General features: G+C 41.4%; 1 protein-coding gene across 8 annotated transcripts in view; it reads right to left on the reverse strand.

Moving 5' to 3' along the window:
- RHBDD1 (rhomboid domain containing 1) overlaps positions 1-12,452 on the reverse strand; it is a 140,036-nt gene that overhangs the window by 52,944 nt on the left and 74,640 nt on the right. For 7 of the 8 annotated variants that reach the window (XR_006962799.1, XM_047084172.1, XM_047084170.1 and 4 more), the window contains one exon: positions 7,603-7,746. Coding sequence is in view for 7 of the 8 variants with exons in the window: in XM_047084172.1 (XP_046940128.1) it covers positions 7,603-7,746 (144 nt within the window). In the remaining variant the exon portion in view is untranslated. Of the gene's footprint in view, positions 1-1,396; positions 2,520-7,602; positions 7,747-12,452 lie in introns of those variants that run through there. The other variant, XM_047084174.1, reaches the window with a different exon arrangement.

The following is a 12,452-nucleotide window of genomic DNA, read 5'->3' on the forward strand; positions in this document are numbered from 1 at the left end:
CTTTACGGGCACAATTTGACATCTAGACACAGTCTCGAATGTCAAACTTCACTCGCTGAAGTGAGTATCTCCCAACACAGAGCTGCAAGCAAGAACCATGATCCAAAGGGAGCGTTCTGCAACGAGACTGCTTTTAGACAATCTGGCAGATGGTACTTGTTCATTACACAGAAACTTGTCCTAGGAGAAAACACGCCAATTTACTTAAAAAAAAAAAAAAAAAAAAAAAAAAAAGAAGTTAAGTGGTCACACAGAATTAGCTGTACATCTCTGTCCTGGCCCGTAACGCCTCTGCCAAGCCAAGCAGGCCAGCCGTGAACATTTGCATATGTTAAAAACTGCCAACCGCATTATGCCTGCACTGGGCCAAGGAAGGATCATATAACCATGCAACTGAATGAGCCACCACCATCTAAGCCACGTATGTATCGATTCAGGTCTGCCACGGATGGCTGTGTGAGTTTGTCATCCCTAAACCCTGACACCCATGGGTCAAACACCAACATTCCTGACAGTTTCCCAGAAACTCCAGCTACACTCCTCCTACTCAGTCCATTACCACAGAATAATGGAAAAGGAAGAGGGGACCCAACTCACCTCTTTATTGTAAAAAAATAAAAATAAAAACAGAGGTCTGAGGAGATTCAGTCATTCACACCTCAAGTAAAGCTAGTTAATTACTATGCCAGGACTGAAATGCAGGCCACTGGTGTTTTCCCATCGTTTTCGCTTTGTACCACACCAGGAGAGATAAAAAGAATGAACATAATGCCTCTGTTTTTTGCAAACATGTCCACACAATAAAGAAACAGGCTCTTATATATCTTGGTGTAGCTTCAGCAAGAAAGAAAAATTGTACAAGTCTTTTTTTTTTTTTTTTTTTTTTACCTAAAATGTGTCTCAACGGTCCCTATGAACACATGATGCTTACAAACAAGATTCAAAGATATTGTCAAATAATCTGTTAACCACAAAAGCACTAGATACTGATTTGGAACCCCAACATTTTTTTCTCCAAAATGGCTCCCCTGGCAATTTCACATCGAGAAACTCAGAGACAAAGCAGCAACCAGTTTCATTCTGAAGCCAAGACCTTTGTAGTATATCCCACCATGGTTTCACATATGGCCAACCAGCAACCCCAACTGTATGGTGTGTGTGTGTCGGGGGGGGGGGGGGGCGGTGACAGATCTGCCTGATTTTCACGAGAGCCAGAGTGTGATTGGGGCCATTTGCCTTTCAGAAAGAGTCTAAGAAAAGAAGCACAAGTTACTCTACATGTCAGCAAGGATTTCCAGCTTTAACCAGTACACATGCTCCAGGCTGGCAGATAGAAGTTGAAAAGGACACAGCTTTGCACCCAGCCGCCAGCTGAACTTGGTGGCAGGCTATAAAAAAAAAAAAAAAAAAAAAAAGGCACAAATTATACATAGAAGGATGTGGGGGAGGGGGGAGAAGAAAATGCAATGAGCTAATGTTCCCACTTGGCATCTGCCTTTTGACTCAAAGAAAGAGATGGCTCTTTTCCAAAATTTTTCTATTATTGTGCTATCAGCTGCCTCTTGGACGTGCTTATAAAAGCGGAGACTGCCAACAAAACAAGATTTCTGTTGATAGTAGTAAATGTGCAAGCTCCTTGAAATAATAGGGATTTCGCTATTTCTCCTGCAAAGGCTACTTTGGGATTATTATTCCCGGCACGAGCTTCGGGACATGTACAGCCAGGTCCTGTTGAGGACTATGCGAACAGCAAATTCTGAAGTTAAAGAGGTGCTACCTTGATTCATTAATTTCCTCCTCCAATATAATTTAACTAAAGAACAGTCTGAAACTGATTGGCGCTGGATGTTTCTTGCTGGACTGGCATTCAACCAAATGAATTTCTATTAGTTGGCCCTTTCAAATCTCAGTATTGCTCTATGACACCAACTTCTTTGAAAACTGGAAATCAAAAAAGCATCCAGCTTCTTTGAAAAGGACTATAGATTCTACCTACTTCGTGAGGGAAAGATCTTATTCAAACGCACAAACACAAAAAGGTAACAAACAAATGTACTAAGAGTGATAGGTTCAAACTCCAGTGAAGAACCAGGAATGCTTCCAGCCTCCCTTTGGGGTGTAGAAAGCTAGGGAAAGCATCACTCCTCTCCTTACAATAAACATAAATGCTGGCCAATCTGCAAGTTAGTAACTTTTTCTTGAACCCATCAGAGAGCTGTGGCAGTAAGGCAGCTAAACAGAGTCTGAAAAGGTACCTGAGCACTTGCTCACCTAGGACGCACTCTGATGGACACTCAGAAGAACTCGGCCAAAACCATGGACGGATTGTTAAAGGCTTAGTGTGAGCTAGCCAGAGAACGCAGACCATGTTCACAGAACGTATAACGCAAAGTGTACCGGGGGCTATGATATACAAGAGTTCGCGCCCACTTCTAGGCTCTTCTCGGAACCTCTTGTGGGCCTCCCCCAAGGGACAGGTGAGTCCACAGACAGCATCCTTTGTCATTCCTGGTTCAGTCCTGGGAGAAAGAAGAGCAGTCAGGGCAGGAAAAGTTTGTAAAACAAAAGGCTGCTCACATCCTTCTTCTCTATCCCCATGGAACAAAAGCCGTCATCGCCTGGGAGAAAGGCAAAAACCGCGGTTTCCCTAAGGGAAATGGTAAAAACCTACTGCAGCTTAGGATAGGGGGATGGGAAATGAAAAGGGACCTCTAGACCTGGGGGTGGGACAGGAACACAGGGAAGGCCACAACTCTAGTCACAGGGACACAGCCACTGCCTAAGATCAAGGCCTAGTCACAGCGTACCCCGCTTGCCCGCCACCCGAGACTATAAAACACAGTAAGCAGCAGCAGCGTGTGCCTGGGAGAGGGGCATGAGAGCACATGGGGGGGCTGCCCGAGCCACAGCGCAGAGGAAAGGCTGAAATTGAAGGTCAAGCAGACATGGAGAAAACCTCGTCAGCAAATCAGCCCCCACCCTCAGAAACAAGGTAACCCCGGAGGAATCGGAAGTGCTCGGTGTACAGGAGGTAACCGCAGCAACCCTAGGCATTCGGTAATACTGAATTATATAGTATATACGTACTAATATAAATGTTTTAATATAATATGTTGATATAGTAACTCATATAATTCGAAATGCAGTACGCAACAGAACAAGTAGAGAATAAGAATGGATTGGAACACCCAGGGGTGCTGGACTAAGTCAATCTAATTAACATTTATAGAATATTCCACCCAACCAGAGAAGAATACACGTCAGTTTCAAGGGCACATGGCATTTTCATCAGGATGGACCATAAAATGTCACAACCAGGTGAGCCTCATCCTGGGAACGTAAACCTTCTTCAGCTTTGAAAATCAAAAAATATAAGAAGAAAAAACAGATTAATAATCTCAACAGATAGAATTTTTTAAATTACTACTTATAATAGCCTACCTTCCCCTCCAAAAAAAATATTTAGGTATAAATCTAATACGTGGAGGATCTGGATGTTCAAAAAATCTAGCGATATGAAAATATGATTACAACAAAACACTGAGTGAAAACAAGGTACAAAATAGTATGTACTTTACAGTCAGAATTTTATAAAATGAACTCAAACCAAATATTTTTTGCATAGGGAAAAAAAGGCTAAAGAAGGCCTTTAAGGCCTTTAAAACAGTGTCTCTTTGGGGGCGCCTGGGTGGCTCAGTCGGTTGGGCGTCCAGACTTTGGTTCAGGTCACGATCTCACGGTTCGTGAGTTAGGGCCCCGCATCAGGCTCTGTGCTGACAGCTCAGAGCCTGGAGCCTGCTTCCGTATTCTGTGTCTCCCTCTCTCTCTGTCCCTCTCCCCCACTCACATTCTGTCTCTCTCTCTCAAAAATAAATAAACATTAAAAAATTTTTAAAGCAATGTCTCTTTGGTTTTTTATTCTTTTTTTATGGTTACTTATTATTATTATTATTATTATTATTATTATTATTTATTTTGAAAGAGAGAGAGAGAGAGAGAGGAAGAGACAGCAATTGCACGAGCAGGGGAGGGGCAGGGAGAGAATCCCGGGCAGGCTCTGAACCGTGAGCATGGAGCCCGATGCAGGCCTCGATCTCACAAACCTTGAGACTGTGACCTGAGAGAAAGAAATGAAGAGTTGGACACTCAACTGACTGAGCCACCCAGGTGTCCCATGGTGTCTCATAATCACAAAGTGTTTTAAACAAAATCAACCTGAAATTAATGTAAACAATTTGTAAAGCTAATCCCTTTGCTGCCACCTGGGTCTGTAAAATGTACTTCATGGAGTCTCGTTAGGTTAGTTTCCTTAGAACTAGTTCCATATGCTCTTGAAATCATTCACTGAAAATAAAGTTCTGTGGTCAAAGGAGTTTAGAAAACACTCATGTAATAAACTGGTTTCCCAACTGCAGAATTAAGTAGAATCACACTGTTCTGGGTCCTTGAGAGAATATAGTTTGCTATGTTTTTATAGCCTTGCAGTGTTTCCCAAATCTATCTGAATGCGGTACTTGCAGAGGGGAGAGCGAGACGTATGGGACAGGGTTGTTTTGGCTGACCTTCCAAAGTAGGGTGCAGACATCACAATATTTTGCTTCTAAATACTTCAGTGTGTACCTCCCAAGAATAAGGGACTTTCTGCTACTTACCCATGATACCATCGTCACATCCAAGAAAGTCAGATTACTTCCCTAACGTCTAATCTCTAGTCCAAATACAGAATTCCCATTTTCCCAAAAACTGTTTTTACAGTCAGTTTTTTAAGGTTCTCATGTTATGTTTGTTATTTCCTCTTAATACAAAACAACACCCTGTTTTTTTCTTTTCTTTCTTTTTTTTTTTTTTTGACACGGCTTTTTATTTTTTTCCCTCAGGAGACCAGTCTCATTGAATTGCAGAAATCCCATGTTTCATCTAATTGTTTCTCCATGGTGTTATTCAGCCTGTTCCTCTATTTCCTGTATATTGACACTTATGTTGAGAGGCTCAGAGTCAAGTTAAATACTTTTAGGAAGAATATGATGCTGGGTGTCTCATACTCCATCCTAAGAGGAGACACACAACAGGCCATCGCATTAATAACACCGCTAAGCTTGATCAGTGTATTGAGGTGGTGACACCAAATCTCTCTGTTGCAAAGGTACATTTGCCCCTGTTGTTATCAGCATTGTGATAACTTCCTCATTGTCCTCTCAACAACCTTTTAGGTGACGGTTTTTGCAGTCGCTGATGGTCTCTGCAGGACTACCCATTATTTCATTGGGTTTCTTACTAGTTTTCATTTACCTTTTTAAAATTTCTTACAGGCAAACTTACTTTGTGATGTACATGTATGTGAGTTCTGACAAATACAGAGTTGTGTATCTACCACAATAATCCAGACACAGAATAGTTACATCACTTCAAAAAATGCCCTTGCGCTGTCCCTCGGGGTATCCTAAATGAAGTTGAGTACGAAGCCCAGGCTCAACAGCTTTGCTCCAACTGTACTTGTCCCATAACATTTCCTGCCATGCCTAGTAGTGATTAAACCCCTCTGTGCATAGGAATAAAATCATGAAAACTTGTTTTAATAGAGGCTCTGGGGCCCTACCCCCAGAAGTTAGGACTCCAAGGCTGAGGCATGCTGTTAGCGATTGTGATACTAGTAATCCCTGGAGGAGACACGATGTAATGATATGAGAACGGCCCTAACTCTCTACCTTTCCTTCTATCCATCCTCTTTGCAACGTGACTTTGCAGCTCCTGCCATGAGGAGGTGGCTTCTATTTCTGCATCCCAGGAGTCTGGGCGGAGACTTGTCTCAGCAACAAATACAATGGAATTGACAATGCACCAGCATAAGCCTCATTTTCACTCTCTCAGAGCCCTTGGGCTGAGGCCTGGTGGATGAGCCTGGGCCAGCCGGCTGGATGAGGAGGGGTGCATGGCCTCATCTCCACCATCGCCTCACACGATGGTCACTCAGGTGAGTGAATGGGCTCATCCGGGGGCAGCCAGCTCCAGGTGACCCACCGCAGACACCTTAGCACAGAGGCCAAGCCAAGATCGCTTAAGCTTGGCCAGCTGACCTATATGCTCTAGAGCAAGAAAAAATATTTATTGTTTTTAGTTGTGTGTGTGTCTGTGTGCGTCCGTGAGTGTGTGTTTGGTGATCTGTTACATGGTAATAGGTGACTTATACACCATAATTCTGATACGCTTCACCCAAGAAATATTGACTTATCTCTTCTTCTCCATTTCTTTCACCGCCTTCCTCATTTAGGCTTTCATTTCTTGCTCGGACCACTGCTGTCATTCAACCTCCATGCTCATTGCTGCTGCTGCTGACTGTATTCTTTACAGTCAGAAGGCCAGTTGTCATAACTGATGCATTCTTATCATCTAGCATAATGCCTGGTCCCCCAACAGGTGCTCAGTCCTTCTTTGTGGTGCCGACAGATTCGTAAAGCACGGCTCTGATCACGTCCCTGGGCACACAGGACTGTACCGGCATTCACATCACATTCCAGGTCCATTTTCCACTTGGCCTATTTAATTCTAGGACCTCTGGGATCAGGCCACAGACTTGCTTCCCACTCTTCTTCCCAGTCTTCTCTTAATGCTCCCTTCGAAAGTGAGGGCTGATGGACCACACCCTTGCTGCCCGGTCTACGGGACACTGACTCCTGCCTGGAAGGCCTGCCTCCATCTCTGCAAACTCCACGCGTCCTGGAAGGTCCAAGTCTTCTGGGAGCGTCTGGTAGCCGTGGTTAAGGAAGAGTTCCCCCCTTTCCCCTGCCTCTACCAGTTGGCCTGAGCCTCTCAGAGCTGAGCACTCCCACCTGAGCACCTGACACGATGGTTTCCTGTTCCTTGTGGCATCTAGCAGGCATCTCCTCTACCTGAGATTGCGAGCTTGTTGAGGGAGAAGTCCATCTTTTACCTCTCTGTATTCCCTGTGGTACCTAACACAGTCCATGAAACACAGCAAGACCTTAATAAATGCTTATTGAATGAATGAATGGATGGTTTTTCGTCACTAGTAAAACAACAGTAACAGTAATAAGCCAAACTCACAACAAAGATGGCAAAAATGAATACAGTGCTCTTCATATATTGGTCTGTAAAAGAATCTTCTGGAAAGCCTGCTCAAAATACACATTCCTAGGCTTTGTCCCCAGAGAGACTGGTTCCGTAGGTCAGGAGTGGAACCCTAAGTGTGTGGTTTGGGGGAAGGTTTGTGGGCAATATTTTGATATACAGTGGTATATACCTGCTTTATAGGTATGGATTCCAAGGCAAACTCCTTCCTTCATGCACCTATGAAATTTTTTTTTTTAAGTTTCCTGACTTTAATGCCAAAGCATTGTGTGCAGTGAACCTATAAAAAGAACAGCTTTAACAATACATACATAGTCTGGCACCTCATTAGCTTAGGTTGCTGGGAATATGGCAACACACCGCATTCTTTGTAATGACAATCTGCACATATTTTTTTTATCTACATATCCTTTTTATAACCTATTTAAAGTTTAATATGTGACAAATAGTCCTTTTTCAGACCGTCTCACCGTGTGATGCATGCTTTAAAAAAAGAGAAGGGCGCCAAATTCCTACCTCGGTCCCAGAGGCTGGCTCTTAACGCTCTCTCCAGTTGTTCCTCTTCACTCAGTCCTGCTGTGTATGCGTCATAGTCCCTGGGTACTTCTTCAGAGTAACCTGGCATGCCGTGGGGGTAATAATCCTGATATCTGGAGTAGCCTACAGTCACAAGGAAAAGGTTACAGAACATTGCCATGTACTGTTCTTTTCACTCTCTCTATTTCATTAAGCAAAGACAGTAAAATGACCTATGTCATCAATTTGAGCACAGTGACACTTGCCAAAATAAAACCAGACGACAAATGGAGAATGCCCCCGTGGGGGTGGGCAGTCGTAGGTCTTATCACTGTTGTACCCACGGTGCCCAGCGTGAAACTGGAGTGGATTCTTACAGTTCAGAGCTACACAATCCTTGGGGAATGTTCTGTGAAGTGCTCACGAAAGTCAAGGGAATGGCTGAAATGATAGCTGATAGAGCCTTTCTGTCTGTGGCTCCATACAATGAGAGGCAGACTGCCATTTAAGGCAGAAACCACAGGATTTCTGTGCTGGGTATACTTTGGACACTAATAACTACAGTGAGATATACAAGGCAGTGTCTCTGTAATTATAATTGTATGTCAAAGAACATGGCTTCTATCAATGGTCCTTTCAAGAAATTGGTTGCTGGGTAAAACGAGAGAAGAAACAACCTGCTCATTAAATGATGCTTTAAGTATCGGACTTACAAAGCCCATTACTAAAGGTCAATTACAGAGCAAAGTTCACTTCTGCAAGGGGTTTCCATCAATCTTAAGTTAATTTGAGTTTCTTCCTCACATTTCCTTTAACTGCCCACTTTTATGTAATTTGTTTGGAAGAGAATTTTTTCCCTCTAAAGATTACCAATCTAATTCTGGTGTAATAAGAGAGAAGTTAATAATAGTCTGTTTATCCCTGCTTTCCTTCTATTATCATAACCTTTGGAGGGGAGTTTTTAAATGTTTAATTAATGTGCTTTTGGTTGTTGATGAAAATTCCTACCCTGTATCCTTAAGTCCTGTGTCATATGTCTCCGTATCATCCAACATAGTACATGCCTGAGTTTAAACTTCTTATTGTTTTAGTAAGACTACGGGGGGAAAAAACCTGACAATCAAGCTAAAAAAGAGGAACGTTGTGGGGCAGAATCTGGTTAATTAAGATTTCATATTCAGAATATTTGATAATTGGTCCTGAGGCTATTTGAAAATTTACTTTTGTGTTGGTTATAAATAAAATGCAAGATTAAAAGGGAAACAGTTTAAGTATCTCCCATGGGAATTTTCAGGCACTCAAAAAGTCTTTATTTTCAGAGAAACAGTGAAATGATAATAAAACACACTGATCTAGTTTCAGCTGATAATCTAATGTAATGATACACATTTATACAAATATTTGTCATGTAAAGTATATGTGTCTATTCATTATGTTTTCATAGCAGCTTTAAGGGGATATAATTGACATAATGATATAATTCACCAATTTAAAGTATACACCTCAGTGGCTTTTAGTGTATTCATGGAGTTGTGCCATCACCACAACCAATATTAGAACATTTTCATCACCCTAAAAAAGAAACCTGTACCCGTTAGCTACCGTCCCCTGTCCCTCCCAGCCCTAAGTAACCACTAATCTACTTTCTGTCTCTATAGCTATGACTATTCTGGACAATTATATAAATGGAATCATGTAATATGTGGTGATCTGTGTCTGGCTTATTTCATTTAGCATAATGCTTTCAAGGTGCATCCACGTTGTAGCATGAATCCGTACTTCATTCCTTTTTGTGGCCAAATAATATTCCATGCGTGATTATATCACATTCATCAATTGATAGACATTTGGTTTATTTCTACCTTTTGACTCTTGTGAATAACATTCATGGGCAAGTCTTTAAATGGACACATGTTGTCATTTTTTTTTTTTAACATTTAGTTGTGAGAGACAGAGAGAGAGAGAGAGAGAGAGAGAGAGAGAGAGAGAGAGCATGAGCGGGGGAGGGGCAGAGAATGAGAAGGTGACACAGAACCTGAAGCAGGCTGCAGGCTCTGAGCAAGCCGTCAGCACAGAGCCCGATGTGGGGCTCAAACCCACAAGCTGTGAGATCACAAGCTGAGCCGAAGTCGGATGTTCGACCGACTGAGCCACCCAGGCGCCCTGACATGTTATTTCTCTTGGGTATATACCCAAGAGTGAGATTCCTGGGTCATACGGAACTTCTATGTTTAACCATGTGGAAATGCCAGAATGTTCTCCAAAGAAGCTGTGCCATCTTAAATTTACACAAAGCAATGTTTATGGGCTCAGATTTCTCCAATCTTCACCAATGCTTCTATCTATCTTTGTAATCATAGCCATCCTACTAGGTGTAAGTGGTATCTCATTATGGTTCTGATGATTAATTACACTGAACATCTTTTCATGTGTTTATTGGTCATTTGTATATCTTCTTTGGAAAACAGTCTATTCAGAGTCCTTGTCTACTCTTACTGATTATTACAATACTCTTCTACCTTGGTACTGTTTTACTACATGTCCTGGAAAGTCACACACAAAATGAATGATTCAAGTAAACATTAAATAAAAATGTTCAGGATTTTGGGAATTAATTCTGACAAGCTTTGCTTCTAAAGTAGTAAAAAATTAGTGGAAATTTACTAAATACCTCCAATGGCCCAACTTCCACATTGTCTCTCATGTTTCCCATGTCAGAATACTAACATTATGGTATTTAAAACAGAAAAGGATACGAGCAAAGTGCCCGAATCCTCACAATAGTGTAGGACTGAAGTGGGATCTGGATTCAAATTTAAATATGGACACCTTCCTCAAACTGGTCTCTACTCAACTTTCCTGTGAAAAAAACTGAGCTCCCACTGCTATGTTGGGGAACACCCACTAGCAGGTTTTATATCCTGAGAGTAAAGACTGCAGCAGTGTTACAAATATTGCTTTCCTGAATTCTCACCAAAACAACAGCAACAACAAAACCTTCCACATAAGGGCAAACAGTTAAAATACAGTCAGTATGTCTACTTCACGTAGAACCAAAGACAGGGGCAACTTCCAAAACATAAGGGAATACTTACGGATAAGTCATTAAATACCATGGCATGCTTTAGCAATCCCTGAACAGAGAGACTGCCCAATTCTCTGGGAGTGCCAACTACTTGACTGCAACAGAAAGAAGTATATTGGGCACTTTCCCATATGGCTCATTACCACTTTCAAACCACTGTGGAAAGTTATTCTGTTATAGAAGGTCTAAGCAGCATTTCTACCTATCTACCTTCGAAAATGTTCAGCTAATTCAAAACCCAAAATAACCCCAAAGCACTGAATCCCCATTTATACAGATATCAGAATTACTGCATACATCTATAGAGTTTCAATTACCACGTAAATTTGCTACAATTTGAGACAATGTTTTCTTGACATAGAAAAACATTTTTCTTCATGTTATTTCTTAGTTAAAAAACAACCCAGAAGTGCCTGAACGAAATAAAGTCTACAACTCTAAACATCTGAATATTATAAAATCTAATTTGGTACTTGTCAGACAAAACATAGGGTGAAAAAGGAAAAGCTTTAGTAAGTTAAGTCAGAAAGACTAGTGTGGTTAAAGGTTCTCTATCATCAGTCATAAATCATCAAGAAGACTAAAACTCCCATCAATATCTATTATAATGAGAACAGGTCTCCTAGGACAAAAAAATTTCTTCAGCTGTTCCACTGGCCCAATCAGATATTTTTAAATCTTCATAATAAACATGGCTGGAAAAACCCAACAATCAAACACTTAAGATAAATAACTTTAAATTATATCCTGCAATGAATACCAGTTTAATATTCTTTTGTAGCTATATACTTTGGCTCTGTAGTAAAAGAAATTCTGGTTATCATTATTCTATTAACTACTCCATCTGTTCCTTATACACATACCAGGATTTCATGGCAAAAGAGATCAAGAAACACCACCAAGATTAGAAAAATTGGTAACAGCTTTTTAAACATTCATGAGGTTCTTTGACCTATAAAGACTCTTCCAGCTAAGGACGGCCATATTAAAAATAAATCATTACTTGTAAGAGATACACATGCTCTCATACAAGTTCCCTAGATGACCATTAGCATGGCCACCTGGCCTTATGTAGCTCTGCTTTTGAAGAAATCCAGTCACTTCAGAGGAAGGAATGTAAATATGGTAATCTTACAGGGGATAAGAGAGAAAGGTAAAAGAGGCTTTTATTTTTGCCCTTAATTCTCTGGTCTGTGTGTCTGCTCTGTGCATGCCTCTTCCAAATGAAGGAGGAAAGGAGCAGGTTTCCCTTTTTACTATTTTTTTCAATAAGTGCCAAAAAAAAAAAAAAAAGAGGAAAGAGAAGACAGTAAGGGGAACTGCCCTATTTCGTTAGGATAAATCAGCAGAATGTCTGGTCCACCTCCTATCCCTGTACGATAGAAAAAGCAGAGGCCAGGAATCGGTGAGTGGCACTTCTGGTCCTGGTTTTATCAATAACTAGCCGTACGACTTTAGTCAAATTACTTAACATTCCTAAACTTCAATTTTCCAGCTGTCACACAAGACCTTGGGACTAGGGAATCTACAATAGTTTAAGACATACATGTCTGTGCACAAGTATATTCTTATTATTCTCTTTGTCCAGAGGAACATTCCTGTTACTTTTGGGGATTTAGCAAATCAACCAGGAGAAAGGCCGTTTTTCCTCTACCGATGCCTAGTGGTAGGGGCCATGTTCTCTGCCAAGTAGAGGGGATAAAGTCAACAGAAGTGAGAAATCACAATGGGAGAGAGGACCAAAATGGGTCTTCCTGTCCAACCC

This window comes from Lynx rufus, unplaced genomic scaffold, assembly GCF_022079265.1.
Source record: "Lynx rufus isolate CCGP_SWC_20201006 ecotype Redwood Valley unplaced genomic scaffold, mLynRuf1.p SCAF_2, whole genome shotgun sequence".
Lineage (NCBI taxonomy): Eukaryota > Metazoa > Chordata > Mammalia > Carnivora > Felidae > Lynx > Lynx rufus.